At 50.5% G+C, this 22,655-nt stretch overlaps 1 protein-coding gene across 27 annotated transcripts in view; it reads left to right on the top strand.

Annotated features, from left to right (window-relative positions):
• The window catches only part of CACNA1D (calcium voltage-gated channel subunit alpha1 D), a 347,101-nt gene that overhangs the window by 298,391 nt on the left and 26,055 nt on the right, over nt 1–22,655 (top strand). For 14 of the 27 annotated variants that reach the window (XR_015151536.1, XR_015151535.1, XM_086367471.1 and 11 more), the window contains 10 exons: nt 1,064–1,147; nt 1,585–1,668; nt 9,275–9,403; nt 11,628–11,693; nt 13,659–13,750; nt 14,644–14,803; nt 15,396–15,523; nt 15,658–15,754; nt 19,062–19,164; nt 19,477–19,578. Coding sequence is in view for 23 of the 27 variants with exons in the window: in XM_086367471.1 (XP_086223597.1) it covers nt 1,064–1,147; nt 1,585–1,668; nt 9,275–9,403; nt 11,628–11,693; nt 13,659–13,750; nt 14,644–14,803; nt 15,396–15,523; nt 15,658–15,754; nt 19,062–19,164; nt 19,477–19,578 (1,045 nt within the window). In the remaining 4 variants the exon portion in view is untranslated. Of the gene's footprint in view, nt 1–1,063; nt 1,148–1,584; nt 1,669–8,816; nt 8,862–9,274; nt 9,404–11,627; nt 11,694–12,078; nt 12,197–13,658; nt 13,751–14,643; nt 14,804–15,395; nt 15,524–15,657; nt 15,755–19,061; nt 19,165–19,476; nt 19,579–22,655 lie in introns of all 27 variants that reach the window. The other 13 variants (XM_086367475.1, XM_086367474.1, XM_086367472.1 and 10 more) reach the window with 7 other exon arrangements.

Genomic DNA, 22,655 nt, shown 5'->3' with positions numbered 1-22,655 from the left:
TGGAGTGGGGTGGGGGGTGGGGTGGGCAGAGCAGTCAGCACAGTCCTCGTTCTCAGAGGGCTTATCCCAGGGTTGACCTTCAGGCACAGACCTCAGGTTTAGTGATCACAGCTGCAGAGAACAAGAGAGATTCCGACTCCCCAGGATGGGAGCTGCAGGTGAGGAGGACCTGCAAAGAAGCCATCAGGGCGTTGGCATTTGAGCTGAGCCTAAAGGAGGAAGTGGATGTGGGCAGGTAGCATAGGGTTGGAGAGGCCAGGATCGCAGAGGCCTCTGGGGGGCTTGCAGGATGGAGAGGAGCCCTCTCAGCCTGGAGGATGCAGAGGGAGGGAAAGACAGGAGAGAAAGAGGAGCCTCTTGAGGGGTTGACGCTGCTCTGGGGGACAATTGGAGCCTCGACCATCATCACCCTAGCTCAGTGCTCCTCCCCCATGAGACCTTGCCTGCACTGACCCCCTGCCTGCATCTCTGTACCTGGACCATGTGCATTGCCAGGCTGTCTCCCTGTAAACCTTCGTGTCCCTTTGACCGAGAACTCTGTGAGGACATCCTTTCAGGACATGCCCTCTGCAGTACTTGGACTGGCGAGGAGGGGCAGGGATACTGGTTTGTTTCAAGGGCACACAGTGAGAATGTGTGAAATGCCGGTCATAGTGCTCAAGTGGGGGTAAAGGAAGTGGGGTAGTTGGGGACCCCATGCAAGGAGTAGGAGGGCCTTCTCCTCCCTCAGCTTGGGGTTGTGACTCTGGGTGCCAGGGCAGGATCGCCACGTGCCTCCCTCTTATTTGTCCTGCAGGTATGTGGCTTGGTCCAGTGCCGCCTAGGACCAAGATCTGCATTGAGTGTGCGTGCATGCATGTGTGTGTTTGCAAGTGTGTATGGACTCTTTCACACATTTAGGTGCCCCACCCCACATCCCTCTCCACTGGTGGACGGTGTGGTCATGTCCCTTTGGCTCCTGGTTTCCGTGGGTGCTGCGGGGCCTGGGTATGTCCCCATGTGGTCGGCATGGCGTCTCCCTCCTACATGCTCATGAACATCTGCCCCTGCCTGCTCTGTCCAGGGGTACTTTAGTGACGCCTGGAACACCTTTGACTCCCTCATCGTAATCGGCAGCATTGTAGACGTGGCCCTCAGCGAAGCCGACGTGAGTATGTGCCCGCCCAGGGTGCCTCCCGTCCTGTCTCTGTCTGCACACCCCCCCCACCCTGCACTGCATCACCTGGACAAGTCACAGAGCCCGATCGCACTTGATCCAAAACCAGGAGTTTGCTAGGGAGAGCATGGAAGAGAGGCCTTTTAGTGTAGAACTTGATCCGCAAGCCTTTTGAGACACGAATGGTCTTTGGCGGGACTGACGATGGTACAGTAGGCAGGGCAAGACAGACTCGTGACTGTTTTTATTTGCTCTGTCAGAAGCGATACCCAAAATGACGTACCTAGTATATTTTTATTTTAGGGCGATTTTTTAAGTAGCCAAGCGGCTCCGTGCTAGAATGTTCCCCTTTGATAACACTGTCCTTTTCTTCTTTTTTTCCTGTTGTGCTTCCTCCCTTCTGTGGCTTCTGGCTGCTTGCCTAACAGCACTATTTCACTGATGCATGGAACACTTTTGATGCCTTAATTGTTGTTGGTAGCGTCGTTGATATTGCTATAACTGAAGTGAATGTAAGTAGCCAACTTTGTGTCCTATAAACCTAATTGTTTTCGTTAAGTCTAACGTGGAAGAGACCAGAAACCCTCCCCCATGCGTCTCTATACACGTTTAGAAATTCACGCACACATTTGTTCCAAGGGCTTCCTTGGTAGTTCAGGTGGTACAGAATCCGCCTGCAATGCAAAAACCCCAGTTCGATCCCTGGATTGGGAAGATCCCCTGGAGAAGGGAACGGCTACCCACTCCAGTATTCTGGCCTGGAAAATTGCATGGACTGTATAGTGTATGGGGTCGTAAACAGTCAAGACACAACTGAACGACTTTCACTTTTGTTCCAAAAGACTATTTTCCCTCCCGCCCCCATCCCCTTCCCCTGAATGACAGTGGGGAAGTAAACGTGGAATTGCCATTTTGGAATGAAAACATGATTAGTAAAGACCTTCTTAAGATGTTAGGGGCTGGGAGTTAGTTGTGTGGGTATGTGAGCGTTGCCGCTCGGTAGCTGTCTGACCTTGGCAAGGCCCCCAGCTGCTTCATGCCTCAATTTTTCCAGCTGGAAAACAGAGTTGATAATTTGAGCCCTGGTGCCCACCGTGGTTCTGTGGAGGCACAGGAGGGAAACCCCACAGCCATGCCCTAGATATCCTCACCTGTACCCTGCCCTACTGGTGACACTGGAGAACGTCCCCGTCCTAGCTCCCAAGTAGTGATGCAGATCGAAGGCGGCCCCAAGCCAGGCAAGGAGGCCCTCGAGTGTATCAGGAGAGGGTGTCAGCACTCCTGCATTGCACCCAGTTGAATCCTGTGTTGGGAGCAGTGTGGTAGATGGAGTGACACCCCCTGCACCCTTTAGGAAACATCCAGAGAGCCTTTCTCAAAACTCAGAGGCTCCAAAAAAGGGCAGCACCGCCTCTCACTGGCCCCTCTGGGATCTGACCCATGCCTCGACCAGGGGGGCCTGTTGCGGACAGAACAGGCCCTGCCCACCTGGTCTGTCCCCAGCGCGTGCCCAGGTTGTGTGGAGCCCTCTGCAGGGATGGGTGGAGCATGGGGTGGGTTGCTGTGTGCTGTGCGGGGCTTCCTGCTCCATGGTACCAGCCTGACCCTCTGCCCCTGATGCCTGCCTGGGAATGGGTTGCCACGCTTTGCCTGGCTGACATCTGTGGGATCGTATGGTCCATCCTGGTGCCCAGACAGCGTGTATCAAATAAGGAGAAGGAGGTCTCTGTATGCCACTGCTTTGGGGGCCAGGCTGATAGTGGAGTATAGAATAGTGGACCGCTGGACCTGGGCCTCAGTTCCCTCATGGACCCACCAGGGTGAATGATGTCTGCCTTCCCTGCTTCGTAGGTACATTGCAATGATAAAATGATAGGAGTATTTATGAATGTACTTGCTAAAAAACTCCAAAGTGTTAGGGAGATAGAACATCGTTACCTTAAATGTAGATTTTCCTTGTAATAATAAGGGAAATGAACTTACTGTGTCCTTGAGGATGTGAGTTAAGCCTCGTGACACTCAACTTCATGCCATGACCAGGTACTGAAATGGTATTTTGTTAGACTTAGGTACTTAGATCCGCCAACCTCCATAAGCTTAGATGTCTATAAATTCCACTTTATGTGAAATACTCCCCGAGTCAGGTATAAAATTGCCATTCCTCATGTGTAAATTATGCTTGGTTATAAAATAATCTGATGCTGGGAGAACAGCAGGACCCTCCCTGGGTGGCCCTGGGCTCTCTTCTCAGTTTACGATCAGACATCTCCCTGCCTAATCATCTCACCACATACAGCACTTACAGCCTCCATCAAAGAAAACTTATGTGAACATTCTGGAACCAGACCCTTAAGTCAGAGATGGTCTCTAATGCAAATACCATAAATGATACTTGGAGTAGACCTCCTTGGAGTGCTGTCGTGCAGGTGGTGGAGTTCATGCTTAGTTTCTGTGTGCCAGGATATGACCAAGGTCTGTGCACCAGGTGTTCAGCCCGCCTCTGTAATGCCTGACCCCCGTTCGGTGCACCCGCAGAAGCACACGCAGCTTCCTGGCTGCCTCACCACGTGCTGGGGCTGAGCCCACTGCACCTTCCCTCTGGTTCAGCCCTGCTCAGCAGTGTCTCAGATGTGTCCTCCTTCACCTTGCATTGGTCAGGAAAGCCCCAGGTCTATAAAAGCCCGCAGACCATTTTGTAGTTAGCATTTGACTCTGGGGTGTCTGTGCAGTACAGGCTTTCATTGACATTCCATCAGGCTTTCAAAAATCACACCGGTTAACATCCTTGTACTGTTTTTCAGTAACTGTGACCTTTCCCCTGGTCAGATGGAGCCTGAGACCGAACCTCCCTGAGCCGGGAGCAGTGCCAGTTCAAGGCCCTGGGCCAGTAGGGGACCTTAGGGGCCTCAGCATTTCTGTGCTGGGCCTCCGTGTAGAAGGGATGCTCACGGCCACCTTCTCGTTTACTCAGTCCTTCATCACATCTTCACTGGGCATCTATGACCCGCAGGCCACAGCACAGAGACAAGAGAGACTAGGTGTCCTTAACCTCTGGTGACATAACTCTCGCAGTGTAACTGGTGGCTCCTCCAGCCCGCCCTCTCCCACGCCGATTTCCGCAGGGAAGCAGCACACAGGATTTCCCTGGTGGCCTATCCCTTGCACTCCTGACTCAGCTGAGCATGAATATTCTTGGTCCATCGTTGGCTGTTTTTAGCTGCCATAAGTCATCATTTTTCGCAATGTCTAATTTGCTGTGCTGTCTCTCCCAACCTCTGTTGATCTTTTCTGTTGCCTAATTGATTTTCATGTTGGTTTTGTTTTTAGAAAATTGTAGCGGCAAGTATATATAAACATATATACGGTGAAGTCGTTAAAGCAAAAGCACTCAAAAGACTGTATTCTTGTCTTTGGCTTCCCCACCTTTGGTTTTTGCTGAATTTCACAGGAGTGCTGTGGGTCGTGGTCATCTACATTGTTTGCTGGGCCCTATTTTGTGTCTCCAGCCTGGCACCTGAGCTGGGGCCATCTTGGTCAGTCACACGTGGCTCTGTGACAGACCAGCGTAGTCACAGGAATGAATTGATCTGACCTGGGAGTGAGAAATCGAGCCTGCGTTTGTGCTCTTTGTGAAAACAGTTTGGATGGCCCTTTCCGTTGTCGGCTTGCATGCTCACCCAACCCTCTTCATCCTGCTCCCTCCTCCCCAACACCCACCTAGCCACAGTCGTGGTTTGAGAGCTCTCTTGGACTTGTCTTCATCACAGTTGGTCATCACAACATCAAGCTGCTAAAATGTCAGATGAGGACTGGCGGGCTCATTTTTGCTCCTTCTTTGATGCCTGTTTGTTCCTAGAGTGGAGAAATGACCCAGCCTCATATTCTCCATAACCCAGAGAATGGCTGTCGCTGACATTTAGACTTGGCCTGTGTCGTTGCTACTGGGGAGGCAGCACACTTGTTTAGAAGCCATGTCTGCATTGTTGGTACTCAAGAGCAACAGTAGGGAGCCCACTCCCAGGCACGTCAGAACTGTCGCTGACTTGTGGACCCAGGGTGGACCAGGTGGCCCACAGCTATCCTCCGTCTCTTGTTCTGAATCCACAGTCAGGTTGCTCAGCCCTCCATGCTGTATGCTCACCCTTTTCCAGGAACCAGGTAGCTGGTTTCTGGAGACAGACTCAGCAATCCCTAATACAGAAGCCTTCCATGCCAGAGGTGTTACCTGTCAGGTCAGAAGTCAGAGGCTCCCCATAGGAATTCCCCAGTATGCTTCAGAGTAACTGATTTGCTGGGATGCTGGCTTGCTTCCTGTCTGGATTGGAAAACAACATCCTTTCAGCTTTTTCAGGAAAAGATGAGACTTAATGCGTAAACGCAGGCTTCCCTAGTGGCTCAGCTGGTAAAGAGTCTGCCTGCAATGTGGGAGACCTGGGTTCAATCCCTGGCTTGGGAAGATCCCCTGGAGAGGGGAATGGCTACCCATTCCAGAATTCTGGCCTGGAGAATTCCACGGACTGTACAGTCTTATGGGGTCGCAAAGAGTCGGACACGACTGAGCCCCTTTCAGTTTCACTTGGTTTGCTTTGTGTCTGGATTGGAAAATGGCATCCTTTCAGTTTTTTGGGGGAAAAGATGAGACTTAATGCTTAAATGCTGACTGCTCCCTGTGCACTTGGGGAACTCAGGACTCATTTGACTCCTGTGGCTGCAGAGGGGTTGGCCTGGAGCCTACATCTCAAGAGCCTGCTTAGGAGCCCTGTGGGAAGGGGCTTTCCAGACCCTGGTGTATAGTTTGGCTTCCTAAGGCTGAGGGTCCATGCTCCTGTAGGGTTTCAGAACGAAGACTGGCATCTCAGGAAGGAGCTAGCAAGGCCATCTAGCCCAGGGCCCAGGATGACCCTGGAAACCCCACTATTGAAGACTGATCGTTTAACCCTCAGTGCTGTCTGTAGAAGCTTCCTGGGGACTGAGACCTTCCCTAGTGTCCTGGCCTCTAGGAGTGTCCTGTGGTTGATCCCAGGAGTCTGGCAGAGTGGTGTCTTGCTCAGGGTCCATTTATACCCTTCGCCAGCTCCCTGGGTTTGTGAGCCGCCTCCATCCCTCATGGAAGATGGGGATGGCCCTACTCAGTTTGCATCCTTCTGAGTACTGAACCCTCATCAACCCCAGAAGAAGCCATTGCTTAGCTGTAACAGCCTGTGTGGGCTTTTCTGGTGGCCCCACTCTGTGTGGCTGCTCCACATCTAAAGGGAATGAGCTGTTGTGAGTGACAGGCTGAGTTGGAACCACCTGGGAGCTTTTAAAAATACCCAAAGCTTGGGCATACTCCAGGTCCTTTAAATAAGAATCTTTGGAGTTGGAACCAGGCGTCAGAGTGTTAAAGATCCCCAGATAGTTCCTATGGGTAGCTCAGGGTGAGAGCTGGCCTGCCCTTTTCATCGGGCTGGCGTTTGTAGTTTAGGAAAGCCATCCTCAGGGTCCCTCAGTTTGGAAGATATTTTGGCAACTTGGACTTTTCCCCGAGTGCTACCAGTGACATCCTCCCTGCCCAGCATAGCATGTGGGGGCTGGGGAGGGGCGTCCCAGGCTGCTCACATCCTCCCTGCCCAGCAGAGCATGTGGGGGCTGGGGAGGGGCGTCCCAGGCTGCTCACATCCTCCCTGCCCAGCAGAGCATGTGGGGGCTGGGGAGGGGCGTCCCAGGCTGCTCTGGGAGCGCATGCAGCCTGCTGTGCTGTTTGCCCTGTGCTCCCATTCTTGCATGCCGTGCTGCCTTGTCCCTCCACAAATGCTATCTCTTCCTCCTTTTTGTTTTTTTGAACAAGAATACCCATGATTTCATGTTCGTAGCCCAAGATCTGGCATACTTCAGAGACAGCAGTTGAAAAAGAGACATACGCTTCAAAAGTCCGTTTGGCAGCTAACTTTCCCATGTCACCAGCGGGGTGTACAAGCTCGGTCATTCTTGGAGCAGGCTAGGGAGGGGTCAGCCAGGCCCCTCCTGGAGAGGCTTGAGCCAGGTCATGGCCAAAAAGAGTGTGGTCCCCGACCAGCAGCCTTTTATTCTCTTGCAGGTCTAACACGACTTTGCAAAAGTATCCCACAGAGTGTTGTCTGGTACACACTCTGGTCTCCTTGAGCACACATACACATGCACACACCTCCTCACAGGCCAGCTGTGTGGGTGAGACTGGAGCCCCCTGCACATAGCCCTGAGGGAGATGGTGTGGGAAAGCAGGTAAACAAAGTCCTTCATTTGTTACAGTCATGAGTTAAAAACCATCATCTGTCCCTTTAAGGAGATACAGTCTCTTTTGAGGTGAGATAATAGAAGGAATGTAAAAAGAGCATCCCAGCTGAAGCCGGGACCCCTTCCTAACCCCTCCAGAACCTGTTAGTCCTAGCTTCATAATCTCATTGTTGAATTTCAGTTGTGAGATGTCGTGCCCAAATGCCTTATATTTTATGAATTTTACAGAGTTTTAGTTTTGGTCTTAGGAGGCAGCCGTAAACAAGAGTGAGCCTTCAGAAGGGAGTTTTTCCTCTCCTGTTATCTCCAGGGAGGAGAACCCAGCTGATTGTTGTATGCATCCGGGCATGCATGCACATCCCTTAGCTGTACAGACACGCCATGCAGGGAGGCTCCCTAGAGGCCTGGAGAGCGCCCGGCAGTTCATGGCCCCTCAACCAGAAGAGCCCCCTTCCTGTGCTGGCTGCCCGGTAGCCTGGCCGCTTCAGCAGAGGTGACCCCACTGGAGGGAAGGCTGGCACTTCCCAACTCTTGTTCAGCCATCGTTGTTGAATTTGAAGATGCCTCCTGATATTTGTGAGTTGGCTTACAACCTCTTTGCATTCTCATAATCACTTACTGAACCTCTGATAAGTGCCAGACACTGTGCTGGGCACTGACTGGAATGAGGTGAGGCCCCTGCCCCTGGGGCCTCCCAGCCTGAGTAGGGAGGCAGGTGAGCACAGGGCAGCAAGGGCTGGGATTCTGCACCCTGGGGACCAGAGCCCAGCCAGACCTCAGGTGAGGCAGTGCTGAAGAAGCCCAGGGCACGCTGGTGCTAGGCTGCTTCTTCCCAGGAGTTATCTAGAGCAGAGCCTTCTCAGTGGGGCCGTGACAGCTTCAGGGGGTAACCAGCCCCTCTCCGGTGTGCTCCGACTCAGCCCCACCAGTTCTGTGGGCCTGGGAGCAGAGTGGAGTCTGGGAGGTTTGAGGACCACAGGCAGCTCCCACTCAGTTTTCCCTGTTGGGTAGAGTCATCCTGTTCCCCAGGGTTAGGAATGGTTTCCCTCAGAGCAGTTCGTTCCTCAGACCCACAACCCCGACTAAGAAAATAGAATCCCACCCTGCATTTCTGCGTGTGGGGACCCCGAGGTCTTGTAGCGTTATCTTCTACTGGATGTCTGTCAGCCTTGGAACATCACGTCCTGGGGTGTCGATTGGCAAGGAGTGTGTCCGTGGCTTGCGTCAGTGGCTGCCCGCCTTCAAGTCCAGCCCCAGGCAGTGCCGTGGCATTTCCTCAGGGAGGAAGCACATGGGTTCTCCTGAGACACAAACCACAGAATGTTTAAAAGCGGGGAGGGGCTATTCTCCTGAACCCCAGCTTCCTTCCTAGTTCATTAATGCATTTTCGATCTTTGATTTCTTAAAGCCAACTGAAAGTGAAAGTGTCCCTGTCCCAACCGCTACACCTGGGGTAAGATCAGTGACTAGTCCCCAGGGGGCTGGGTCTTTCCCTTGAGTTTATTTGGCCATGTCGAGTCCTCCACTAGTTGTTCTGTATTCTCCATGATTGTCCTTCCAGAACAGTGTCTGCAGTGGTTTGCATTCATCATCAGTGTCCAGTACTCTTGACCAGCCCAGCGTCCTCCTCTTAACACTCTAGACCACGTGGACATGCATGTGCTGTGTGGACGCAGTTTTCCAAAGCCCTGTGTTGTTAGCATGTAACTTCTCCTTTCATATCATGCTTTGTAAGGTGCAAAAGCCCTAGAAACACATCTTGAATTCTTACCTCTGCCACCTCTGTGTGCATCTGTTGCTGTTTTTCTGAAAGTGTTGCATGTTCTACTTTCCATTGGGTTTGACCTCTCCATGATAACCCTTCAGAACTCTGAAGAGAGCAATAGAATCTCCATCACCTTTTTCCGTCTTTTCCGAGTGATGCGATTGGTGAAGCTTCTCAGCAGGGGGGAAGGCATCCGGACGCTGCTGTGGACTTTTATTAAGTCCTTCCAGGTAAGAGCCATCCATGCCAGGGGCTTCTTTGAAGATCATATGTAAGTCAGAGGTCGTTCCCTATCATAGAGGATCCACCCTCCCTTCGGCAGGACCACTGTGATCATCAAGGTCCATGGAGGACATAAAACGCGGAAGAGACCGCCCAGCATTGCTTGGGAAAATCACTTAGAATGAGTTGCTTAAGGAAGCAGAAGAAAGAGCAGTAAGGACCCGCAGCTGAGAGCTCTGTGGCATTTCCAAGACGGACAGAGATATAGGGCTTCACGCCCGGGGTGAATGGTGATGTCTGAGAGAGGGAGGGTCCCAGCCGATCCCTGGAAGCGTCGTAAGGCTGCCACAGTCCAGTCCGGTGGCTAACCTGTTGATAAATACAAAGTCAAGAGACCAACTGGCCTGGGCCAGCACACCGTCCCCCATCCTGGGTTATCCTGTGCCTGGCAGGGTTGCATAGTGGAGGGCATCTAGGTATAAACCAGTCCCCTTTGTCAGCTGTGCTCTCCAAGCTGCTCCAAACAGAACGCAGCTTCTCCTGTACCTTCTGGCACCCCACACCAGATATTCCAGTCTTTTGGACTTACTCCATTGGGAGGGGCCCACATTCTTATCCAGAGGTACACCACTTGGGGAGCTTGTAGATGCACACAAACATTAGAAAATAAGTCATGGATCTTCATTTCTTTATCTTTTGACAGTTTTTAATTCAAAAGCTATAAATGCTCACATTAACAAAGGAAGTTATCCAAAGATACACAGAGAACAACCCACCCCACGTCTCAAGTAACTGTTGTTAATATCCCAGGAGGCATTTTTCCACAGTGGGCAGATCTTTAACAGGTGAAGAGGAGAAGGTGTGCATCTGGGCAAGGAGGTCAGTCCAGAGGCTCGAAGGAAATTCACGAGTCCTGCTGGGGAAAGTGAGGTTGTGGAAGGAGCCGGGCTGTGGCTCTGAGAGAGACAGGGCCAGTGGGGGTTCCAGGCAGGGGAGCTTAGGTCCTGGAAAGGGATTAAAGCCTAGGCTGTTGTTATTAATGCAGAGCACCAATGTTTGTGACTGAGCTGCTGTAAAGATAGAATGATTCCCTGCAGTAATGTCATTCGTCCTTTTTAAAAAGGTTTTGGTCACTATAGATAAATTCATGTCACCAAGTAGCGGACCATAAAAATTGAGAAGCTGTGCCAACAAAATTCTTCAACACTTATCTAGGGAGAAAACGCATGTTGGTATGACAAGGACAGCCGGAAACTAACCCTGTGGGGCTGTTAACCAGCCCAGCTGTCATGATGGTGCAGCCGCTCTGGGCCAAGCTGGCAGTCACAGACCCAGACCTGGCACAAGTCGGGAGGCTTTTTAGCCACTGGCTGTCTGATGACCTTTCTCAGATAGGAGAACAAGTGGAGGCTTTATGCATGTGAGCTTGGCCTTAACAATCTGGGCACTCCCTGGAGGCATGCTGAGCACATGGATGTATTCTGTCACCTGAGATGAGGGAGAAAAGCATTTGAGGAGCCTTGGCTTAAAAGACCAGGGGTCTGTCTGATCTCACACCCATGCTTTTATCTGATGTTCCTAAGGAGAGCCTAGGCTTAGCCACCACAGGGCTAGCTCCTTTTCCTCCCCGTCCCAGCCCCCAGCTCTGCATTTCTTTCAAAAAGGGTGCATTTTAAGAAAAGTGTCTTGCTTTCTACAGCCACAGCCAAAAAGTAGTTCTTCCCCTCTGACCCAGTTTCCACTCCTAACACTTCACTCTAAGGAAGTACTTCAGCAGATACAAGGTGATTTTAAATAAAGATGTTCCTTTGCAAAACAGCTGCTTGCTCCCGCTGCAGACACACCCACAAAAGAAGGAAGCAAGCAGTTTGGAATCATTTTATCAATTACAGTAGTTTCACAAAGGAATCCAACAGTTATTTAAGCATTATTGTGAGAGGTAACACTATTTAAGAGGAGGACACACTGTTGATGACCGTGGCCAGCACATTATGCCTGCAGCTTCGTAAGCAGAGGTGTATGGGCTGCTGTCCTCAGGGCTGAAGCTGTGCTGCTGCGCTGGGGTTTATTTACAAAGCTCTTCCTCACTACTGATGTCCTTTCAGTATAGCATGGAAAAGAATAGAGGGTGTTCCCTATGTGGGCCTTCAGTTTCTCCCCTCCCCGCCCCCAAGCCATCGGTGCTGCAGGGGCCGGAGGCTCACACTGACCCGAGTACCTCCTGTCTTCCAGGCGCTCCCGTATGTCGCCCTTCTCATCGCCATGCTGTTCTTCATCTACGCGGTCATCGGCATGCAGGTATGCTCCAGCACCTCTCCCCTGGATCCCTTTGCTGCATCGCCCCAGCATGCTGCTCTTGGGACAGGTGGACTGGAAAGGCAGGTCATGGGTTTTTAGCCCGGCTTGGCTGCTAAAGAGCAATAAAGTTGAGAAAGACTTGGCCCTGCGGGACAGGGCTTGTACCAGCAAGAGCCCCAGGGTTAGAAGGGTGTGAGGAGGTTAAGGTGACTTTAGGGCTCTCCCCACCCCCGATCTGTGTCTGAGGAGAGCCAACTGATGGGGAAAACCCACAGTTGAGTGTAGACAAGTGCAGTACTGAAAGAAGCCGTAATTGTCCTGTTTTCTGTACCACAGTTGCTAAAAGGATACTGAGTGATACTAAAATCTGTTTATCATCTGAAAGCATTTCAGATGCTGGGGCTGAAGTGAGCCATTATCTTGCCTCAGAAGCGCCCCTCTAAAAAGAAGCATGCAAGCAAGCCCTCCTGTGACCTGGGGTCTGCTCTCCATCCCCTCGTGAGGTGTGAAGAGGGGACAGGAGCTCACTAACAACTGAGCCTAACATGAAGTGGCTGGGTTGGGGCAGAGCCTCTGTGGGGAGAGGGAGGTGAAGGAGCCTGGTCCTGGATACCCTCCACCCCGGGGTCTCTCTGCCCTGCTCTCCACTGGTTCAGGTCAGGGAGTGCTGTGATGAGGAGGAGGAGAAGTATTCCAGTGGCAGAGACGTGGTGGTCCCGACTTTTGTATTCTTAAAGCAGAGAAGCATGTGTAAGTCACCAGGACTCACCAGGGTTTTTACTTGTGTATTTATTTTTAATTGAGGGATAATTGCTTCACAGTCTTGGTTTGATTTCTGCCATACATCAACATGAATTAGTCATAGCTGTACACATGTCCCCTCCCTCTTGAACCTTCCTCCCACATCCTACCCTTTGCCACTGCTCTAGGTTGTTACAGAGCCCCGGTTTGAGTTCCCTGAGTCATACAGCGAATTCCCGTTGGCTACCTATTTTACGTATGGTAGCGTATATGCCTCCATGCTACCCTCTGCATTCACCTCACCCTCTCCTTCCTCCACCGCGGCCCCCCGCCCTTGTCCGTAAGTCTGTTCTCTGAGTCTGTATCTTCACTGTCGCCCTGCAAATAGGTTCATCAGTACCATCTTTCTAGATTCCATGTCACCAGGGGTTTTGAATGAAGAGTCAGTGTGCTTGAGCCCCTGTATTTCAGCGGCTTTTGGTGCTCTGGGCCCTGAAAGGTCTTTTATGCCATAACGTCCTCATGTAAAACTTAAGTGTTACAGAGAACTGCAAACTGCATCACACGTACCACCCCATGTTCACTGAAGAGTCTTGGCTTGGCATCAGGCTCTTCCTAAATGTCAGTCTGCTTCTATAATCTCTGTGAGTGAAGCACTCAGTAACTTCTCCTGGCCCTTACAGCAAAGCCCACCAGCCCCCTGTGCTTGTCCACAGCCTGTCTTTGGTCTGTCTATCACATTCACTTTGGCTTCATTTCCTGGAGTACCCAGGCCATGTCTCTTCTGCTCCTTTGCAGGCCTTGCACCCTCTGCCTGGAGAACCCTTTGCCCTCCTTGTCGCCTGACTGGGTTCTCCTTACCCTTCAGTCCAGTCCTAATCCTCACTTCTCCTGCAAGCCTTCCCTGGTGCCAGCCCCCAGCCTCAGGGATCCCCTGAGCCTGTTCTGTGCTTCCTGTGGGGCTGGACCAGCCGAACTCCCATTGGGAGGGCTGCCTGTCTGGTTATTTCTGCGTCCCTTCCCCAGGGTAGGAACTTGCCGAGCTGAGGATGTGCCCAGTGGTTAGAAGAGAGCCCAGCACACCTCAGTGGGATGAATCAAGTGCCAGGCATTTTGGGTATTGACTGAACTTGAGTTCTAAATTCACATGTGGAGGGCTTTTTTTTTTTTTTTCCTCCATATGATAAAATTTTTTCTTTTTCCCCTAATAATTTCTCTCTCTAGATGTTCGGGAAAGTGGCCATGAGAGATAACAACCAGATCAACAGAAACAACAATTTCCAGACCTTTCCCCAGGCGGTGCTGCTGCTCTTCAGGTGACCGAGTCCAGTCCCGAGTAGATGTCTCTGGCTTTGGGCTCCAGAGCAAAAGAGGACCCGAGTTCTTAAAGCAGTTGGGTCCTGGTGGTTTTTTGTATTTGTTTTGTATTCTTACATGGACATGGTAGCATTTTAGTCACAGAGGAATTTTGTTGGCTTTTGGTCATTCACATTGTGATTGGCGTAAGGTTCTCCATTTGGGAGTGAATGAGTAGGTCTGCTGAGCCACTGGGAGGGTATGGAGTATATGCTCACACGTGGGCGCATGCACTCAAACAACCAGGAAAATGAAAATTTAGCCGGAACATGGAAGCCTTTTGCACAGTCAGTGGGGAGCTTTGTGAGATGCACAATTTCAAGCTGTATGGGATTGTTTTTAACTCTTTTTAATAACTTTGTAAACAGAGTGCCTTGAAGTGTGAGAACTTTCTAGAAACCATACAAGTAATTTCTATTGACTCTAGTGACTGGAGAGCAAATTCTTTGTAAGTTAGTTTCCAGTTCTTTTCTTTCAACAGAATTGAATGGGGAATCTAATCAAGCTGTCAGATGTTAGGTTGCTAAAAATAATAATCATTTAAAAATTACAGTGTAAGTGTCTAAAAGAGAGAAGACAACAAAACAAACATCCCTTTATACTAAAAGAATTGATGTGCTTGTATCCAGTGGTTGATGCATATCAAAGGGAGTTTCAGCTGGTCCTCCACTTACTGATACAAGTTGCATTTGAAAATAAATAGGATTTTCAGTTTAGGAATTTTGACTAAATCAAGCTGCCTTCCTCCCAAATTACTTAGGTTTTGATCTAATTGAAAAATATTTTTTCTTAAAATTTCTTGAGGGTCTAAGCCTTATATGCCTTCTTTCTTTCTTTGCTTGATCCAAAAAAGGTGTGCGACGGGGGAGGCCTGGCAGGAAATCATGTTAGCCTGCCTCCCGGGGAAGCAATGCGACCCCGACTCGGATTACAACCCCGGGGAGGAATACACATGTGGGAGCAACTTCGCCATCGTTTATTTCATCAGTTTTTATATGCTCTGCGCATTTCTGGTAAGTGATCAGAATTGCCTCACAAACCCCTGCACTCCTCTCATAGATATTCATGTCTCATTTGAGATTCAGACCAGTAATATTGCCCCATCAAATAGCTGTGCGGTATCTTATGTTGACGAGCACTCTAGACTCCACTGGGCAGTTGAGGTTTCTGCTGAGTGAGGCCTGTGTTAATATAAACGCCTTTGTTGTAATAGGGGTTTTGGTGCTCACTAACAGGCTTCACCACTCTAGCTTCTTAGGGCTGCTGGTTCTTTTATAAAAATCTCAAAGCCACTGCACATAGTAGTAACTTACGACAGTGAGTTATTCGGTGCAACTTATAAAACTCCAGTGTGTTTCAAAAGATCAGACAATACCTACCCACCCCCCGCCACCCTCCCCGCCACCCCCGGGGACTATACCCAAACCATTTGTGAAAGCTGGAAGCCTGCTTTTTCTTAATCATTCTTTAGAAGGAAAGTTTTTCAGCCTTTCTGGGAGAAATGGGTCCAGATGTCTTGTGACCCTTATAATCAGGAAGCACTCACTAGGATTGAACCCAGCTAAACTCACTGCACCTGAAACTCCCCTCGATTGGCTTTTACAGATCATCAACCTCTTCGTGGCTGTCATCATGGACAATTTTGATTATCTCACCCGGGACTGGTCTATTCTGGGGCCTCACCATTTAGATGAATTCAAACGGATCTGGTCTGAATATGACCCCGAGGCAAAGTAAGTGGAAAAGAATTCCATGTGGCTTGTATGAGCTGTTTCTGGGTGTTGGCTGTGCTCCCTGGGAAGGTGGGAGGGACCTCAAGCCTGGATGGGTGGTGCCACCCTGCCCTCACGCTGCACTTTGCCTCCAGGGGCAGGATCAAGCACCTGGACGTGGTCACTCTGCTCCGCCGCATCCAGCCTCCCCTGGGCTTCGGGAAGTTGTGTCCACACCGGGTAGCCTGCAAGGTGAGCGTCTTGTTGGCGTGCCTGAAGGCCTCTCAGAGGGCCTCCCCGCTTTAGTCAGCACTGATTAACTTATGTTCTGCGGAGCCTGTCGTCAGGCGCTGGCGGGGTGCTGAGATGAATGTTATGTGGTTGCCATCCTTGAGGAGCTCTTGAATGTATAACTCTCAAGTCACCCTTTCAGCCAACGATAAGGTTAGGAAGGGAATTATGTAATTTGTCACTGGTTGGGAGAAGGGAATGGTGACACTTACATCAGGTTCAGCAGGAGAGAAGTAGGAGTTTGTCAGAGCGGAAAGAGCATCACAGAAGGGGAGCCTAGAGAGCCCATACGGGGAGGCAGGAGAACAAAGAGTGGCTGGTGTGGCTGGAACACGAGAGAAGGTGGCAGAGGCCTGAGGCCCCAGCTGAGTGTAGCTGCGCGGAGCCTTCTGTGTCATGCTGAGTCTCATGGAAGGAACGTGAATAGAGGTCTGTTCTAGAAAGTTGCCTCTAGACAACAGAGAGGTAAACTAGAGACAGGAGAACACCCAGGAGAGCTGTTGCATTATCTCACTGCAACATATGGCAAGAGCCGGAGGGAGGGCAGTGGAGTGGGCGTGGAGAGGAGGTGTTGGCTTAGGGGTCTGCTTAGGGAGTAGAATGGAGAGGACTTGGTGATCTGAACATCTCCGAGCTGGTGTGATGGTGCACATGGTGACCCTCTGTTGCCAGGGCTCCCTTCCCAGGGAGCCTGCATCGAGCGGTGGCCTCTCAGGGGTGGATTCAAGTCTCTTGCTAAAACCACACTCTTTGTCAGATGGGACTTGAACCCATCTGCACCTCAGATTGAGACTTGAACCCACAATCCCTGCCTTAGGAGGGGACTCGAACACAGTCTCTTAGTTTAAACCATTCACTTGGGCTTACTGAAACTCAGGTTTTTTTTGTCTCAATGTGGAAAGAATTCAATATGAGGCAGAGTGGCTGGCAAAGAGTGAGTTTATTAGCATAGGATGCTTGTGAGAGATACAGGGGGCAGGCAAGCGAGCGCAGCCCCGAGAGCAGAGAGGTTTACGTTTTTATAATCAAAGGAAAAGTAAAGGAGAGAATATCCCCTTCTTCCTCATTTTTAGGTAGATATCAAGGCTGATACCCTTCGTTCCTCTTTTAACCTTTTATGGTGTAACCAGGACCATCATGGTGGTGTTTAAATCGTATGTTTATTAACAAAAGGGTGGTAATGTATACTAAAACAAGGTAATTGATCTCAGGTTTTGGTATAATATCCCCTTTCACCTAGCTTCTTTTCCCTTTCACCTGTATTCCTGTCACGGCCGCATGCAGATGTGCTGCTCTCCAGCTCCCTGACTTGGTGAATGAGACTCAGACCCCATGCCTACTGTCTGGTGCTTTGCTTGTGTACACTGTTGCTTGGTTACTGGATTCTCTTGTTGAGTGACCGAAGGCTTGCAACAGTCTCCCAAGCTCGCTTAGAATTCCCTTCTGTCTTCAATGCCCTAGTGGGACTTTTAAGCTAAGTATTTAATTATCCTGCTCCATTCCTATCACCACCTCACCCCATTCCTGACGTTTTCATATCAGACCATGCTCTCTGTAAGCTCTCCTCGAGATCTGGTTTCTTTCGGTAGAGTTCATGTCAAATCACCTGGAATCAGCTGTAGAAACAGAAAAGGACCCCCATGTTTTAGAGGAGAAATGTGGGAGTTTGTCTGTTGAAACTGCCGTGTAGAAATCCGGCCAGACTGTGCAACACCTGGTCCCCTCTTCCCACAGATCTGATGGGATTCAGGGTCAGGGGTTCACCTTACCCTCAGAGGGGTGCTAGGCTAGCTCTAGACAGAATCGCAGTAGAGTGGAGTCTACAGTGTATTTCAGGCTTTCAGAGAAATCTGAGTCTAACTCATTTTGCCCTGTGCTGGAAGTCCAGAAAGCTTCATTGGCAAGTCCTTGGGCTCCTTGCCTGAGTCTTTGCTTCTGCTCATCCTGAACTCTGGATGTCGGCGCAGAGAATAAGTCATGGATGTTGACTTTTTCCCATAGATTTCACAGTACCAGGCTCTTTTCTGCTTTCCAAGAACAAGATGAGTTTTAGCTCATGGTTATTGTTTTATGTTTGCGTTTGCAGACCCTTTTATGTAAAAGATCTAAGGAAGGACCTGTGTAAGTAAAAGTGGACTACTTTGTGCTCTAAGGACAAAGCAGTTTGCTGATTCAGAAATTTACCAGGAGATGCAAGTAAATGTGCAGGCTGTCCAAGTAAATGCATGCGTTGGAGAAGGAAATGGTAACCCACTCCAGTACTCTTGCCTGGAGAATCCCAGGGACGGAGGAGCCTGGTGGGTTGCCACCTATGGGGTTGCACAGAGTCAGACACGACTGAAGCGACTTAACAGCAGCAGCAGTCCAAGTAAATTTCAGGCTGTCCTAGGACTAGGAATTCAGGTAGGGTGAATCCTGTGTACCCAAGGTTGTAGTCCATTGATAGGGAGGAGGAAAAGCTTTTAACATCTTTCTTTTGGGACACCTTGTCAGCCGAAAGTAAGAAATGTGAAACTATTAGTAATTCTAAGTACCACTTCTTTAGCACTTACACCTGCCAGGCACCCAGCTGAAGTGTCTATGCCCTTAGTGTCTATGATATCCTTTAACCCTTGCACTGCACTTGGCTCTGGGCATGTCATCTGCATCAGCTGGGGCCAGAGAGGGTGTTTTCTCTCATCCTAGTCCTCTCCGGCTCTCAGTGCTGGTGTTACAAGGGTAAAGAGAGAGAAGACAGGAGCAGGACATGGGGGATCCAGCTCTGCAAGGCCAAACCCTCGGAGGAACCACATGGACTTGTACAAAACCCTCCACAGTGGTGTCTCCGGGGAAGGGTCCTTGAAGGACACTCCCCAAGTTAGGAAAAGTAATGGGCTTCATTGGTTGAGGACCTTTGTCTCAGACTCTGTGCCTGGCTCATCATACCTGGTATATCATTTTACCCCCAAACAGCCTTTAAAGATGTGCCCAGCATGGAGGCTTGACCCCAAGACACAGGGGAGCCAGCTGATGAGAAGGGGAGAGGAATGCATGAATAGTAGGGGACTAAACAGTTAAAAAAAAAAACAAACACGTTATCTGAGTGCCAGCATTTGTGCTTTGTCATCGCAGAGCCCCTCAAATGGTAGGTGCCCCTCAATGGCCATTAACTTGAATCAAGGAGCCATTAGAAAGGAGCTGGAGAGAATAAACAGAAAATAAATGGAATGGACTGCAGCTGTCCTCGGTTGTTTGCATTCTATCAAGGGACTTTTCTTTCTGTTTACAGAGACTAGTTGCTATGAACATGCCACTCAACAGTGATGGGACAGTCATGTTTAATGCAACTCTGTTTGCTCTGGTTCGAACGGCTCTTAAAATCAAGACTGAAGGTGAGCCCTCCCTGGAAGCAGGACAGGTGGGAGAAGAGGACGGGGAGGCCATGTCCCACCTTAATTCTCACGTGGACCTCTTCTTGTCAGAAGCCCCCCCCCAGGGGCCGGGGTGGTGCATGTAATCAGGATGTCTGTGCTGGGCCCTCTGGCCAGGCCAGCCTCCTCCACCTTTCTCTCCTCCCTTCATGCTCACTTTGTCCCAGAGAGCTCAGAGGTGACTCGTGCCACCGGCAGCTCTGGTGAGAACAGAGAGGCGTTGCAGGGGAAAAGAAACAAGGCTCATTTGCCTCTCTTGCATTTTGAATCCAGGCAACCTGGAACAAGCTAATGAAGAACTCCGAGCTGTGATCAAGAAAATTTGGAAGAAAACCAGCATGAAGCTACTTGACCAAGTTGTTCCTCCAGCTGGTGGTCAGTGCAATTTATTTCCTAAGTAGCTCTTGACCAACATGTTGGTTTCACTGCTAGTCTCCAGGAATCCCAGCGTGTTTGCAGAAGGCTTGAGGTACCAGCCAGAACATCGAGGCCAGCAGCTAAAGAAGGCCCTTATGGCCATCAGTGTAATGATTTGTGGTAACGTGAAGACCATTCCAGACAAAGGAGAGGCTTCAGTGAGAAGGAAACTGAGACCCAGATCGCTGAAGCAGAGGTTCTCTTGTGGGTGGAGGAAGTCATGTTAGGAGAACAAGCTTGGGGCCTCAAAACCAAAAGCCTGTGTTTTTTTTGGGGGGAGGGGGGAGTTGCCCAAAATGAAGTACTTAAAACTAGTTTCCATATATCCTTCAACATGTTGTTGAAAATGTCTCACAAAAAAAAGCTTTTGAAAAATGGTATTTTTGAAATGCTCTAAGACTAGATCTATTACCCAAACGTCCCTTTAATTAGAATTTAGAGTAGAGATGGAACTAACAGGCATGCTTATTTCTTTTTGTTGTTTATCATAAAATAACTGACTAAACTTTTCTCAGACTTATATATATATAACACACATATATATATAATCCAGATACTGTTTTTCCATTTTTGTTTAAGTACACATTGACTTAAAAGTGGAGGTGGTTGTGTTTTGACTTTCATTTTCGAGTTTTAAAGGTGCAGGATCCGTCTGCTCAGTGCGAACACACCCGGCCTCTACCCCCTCAGCCCCGGGTGTGTTAGAAATGTTTGGTGTGTTTTGTAACAAACTGAATTGCGTCACTCCCAGTGGGGCTGGCTCAGGTCTGAAAGCTGAGTCTGGAACCCCAGGCCAGGACAGTGGCCTCTCCTTTTGAGAAAGTGGCAACCTCTGGATCCTGGGGGATAGTGCAGCTTGCTGGCTGGCTCTGTTCCCCACGTGACGCCAGAAGCACTGTGAGCTCTTGTTGCTGGAGGGAGCCACCCAGAGCTGGCAGGGCCAACAGCTCAGAGCTGGGAAAGAGGACCCACCAAGAAATGATTAAGGGAAAGCGTGCAAGACAAAACACCAACAGAACCAAACAAAAACTCCCACCCAGAGAGAGGTGCCTGGCTCCCCACAGGAGAACTGACCCTGCACCTTTAAAACAGCTCTTTGGTTTCCGTTCTTTTCTTTTTAGCTGCACACCCAGGTGTTTGCATGGCTGAGACGAATTGCTTTTCTTAAATTGTTGTAACAATGTGCTTGAGCTTTTTCTGCAGCCTCCATTCCTTTCGAGTCTCAGTCTTTCAGAATATTCTGAAGCAATTCTGTTTTAGGGTGGTGGCATGGAATCGGAGTTATCTCTTGCCAACTGTATTCCCCTACATATTTCTCACGATGCAGATGCATGCTTCAGAATAGCGGGCTATACCTGTCTCGGGGGAACCTTCCTCGCAGGCCCCCCCCTCGTCTCACCTCTCTTGATGCGCCACCCTCCCTACAGCCCAATCTCTCACATCAGTGCCATCCTGGCAAGGCTCACCTGGGGAGAGTCATTCACATTTCTGTGAAACTTCATTTGTTTCTATTTCACCAAGAAAAAAAAGGGGTCTGGAATTTGCCTCCCTTCCTTTGATCAGCTTGTAGCCCTACTAGGCTTTTCTTAAAGGCTACATAGTCTTCCTCTTTCCTGGCCCAATGGTGGGCCCTGCTTTTCTCTCTGCATTTCTTAACGTGGATTGGGGGTTAGGGTGACAAGGGTTAATCTCTTCCAAAATGGCAGTCAGAGCTCCGGAAAACCTGGAAAGGAAACAGCACCTTAGTAGGGATGGGATGCTCAAGAAGTTCTATGGCCCAGGTGGTGGATGTGCCAAGCATAGAGCTTATCCAGGCTGATGTCAAATAAGGGCTCTTGTCACTGAATTTCCGAAGGTGGAGACTTTAGGCTTTAGGGCAGAGGCTCTGGTTGAGTTGCTGGGCAGGGTTGTAGCATCTGCGTTCACCCTTTGCCTCTTTGTCTTTCCTCTTACCTTCCCAGTAGATGAGCCTTTCCCACCCCGTGGAGCACTTAGAGAAGGGGGATATATTTACGACCCTCTGGGCCAGCGCGTGGATAGCTCCCATGGCGGAGGGACTCGGTGTCCACGGTAATCTGGCCAGAGGGCAGCAGACTGAGCCAGGCCAGCCCGGCACCTGGGACTGGCCTTTGTGGGGCACTCAGGGAACCCTTACAGCCCTGGTGGGAAAGCAGAGTCAGGGCCCATCTTAAAAGGCCTTGCCAGCACAGGGGTGATGTGAGGCACCCCCAGCTCATCGGGAGCTTGATGAGGTGATGCTCAGGAATGAGCCTGGGAGCCAGGCCAGAATGCCGGGCTCCGGCGCTGCCTCTGGCTGTGGGGACAGCCTGTCCGCTCTGTCCATGCTGAGGTGTCTCGTTTCCCATCCGGATCTTGCTCGTGTTCTCAGCTCCGCTGTGGCCTCCTGCCGAGTCATGGCTCTTCCCCTGTCCTCCCAGGGGCTCTTCTGTCTTTGGACCTTCGCTCCTGGACCTGAATCTTTGGCTCCTTTCCCCTGAGGAGTGTTCAGAGCGGTGACCCCATCGCTCTCTGAAGTCCCGGGCCCAGCCGGCCTCCCTGCACTCACTCCTTTTCCTTCTTTCTCTGTCCTGCTGTAGCTGTGAGTTTGCTGTCTTAAGACTCTTCCTGAGCCTGGTCTCAGTAGCTCAGCATCTCAGTGCAGAAGGTCAGGTAGCCCTTGGAGGCCCTGCTTGCAGAGCCCTAGGTGGGCACCTCCGCCCTGGAGCTGCCCCTTGGGCAGAAACACGATCCACCCTCTTCACTGAGTACAGCGACCACCACCCCGCCACTGCCCCACCCAGGTTCTGGGCCAGGGAGAGCCAGGACTCTCCCATAGGAGCCCCCTTGGGCCCTCTACGCTAGCACCATCCAGGCTGAAGGGGGAGAGCAGTTAGGCCTGCTTTTGCTGGAAGCACCCCAGCGAGGGATGAGATGGGCTTCCTGTGAGTATGGCCGGTGTTTTTGTGGGAGCCCACAGGGGAGACTAGGGACTCTGACTGGCAGAGGCTGGCTGACCCTGGGATTGTCGGGCCGCA

This window comes from Bos grunniens, chromosome 22, assembly GCF_055505025.1.
Source record: "Bos grunniens cultivar Pamir isolate PY7600 chromosome 22, Bosgru_T2T1.0, whole genome shotgun sequence".
NCBI lineage: Eukaryota > Metazoa > Chordata > Mammalia > Artiodactyla > Bovidae > Bos > Bos grunniens.
This window is presented reverse-complemented; position numbering and strand designations above follow the sequence as displayed.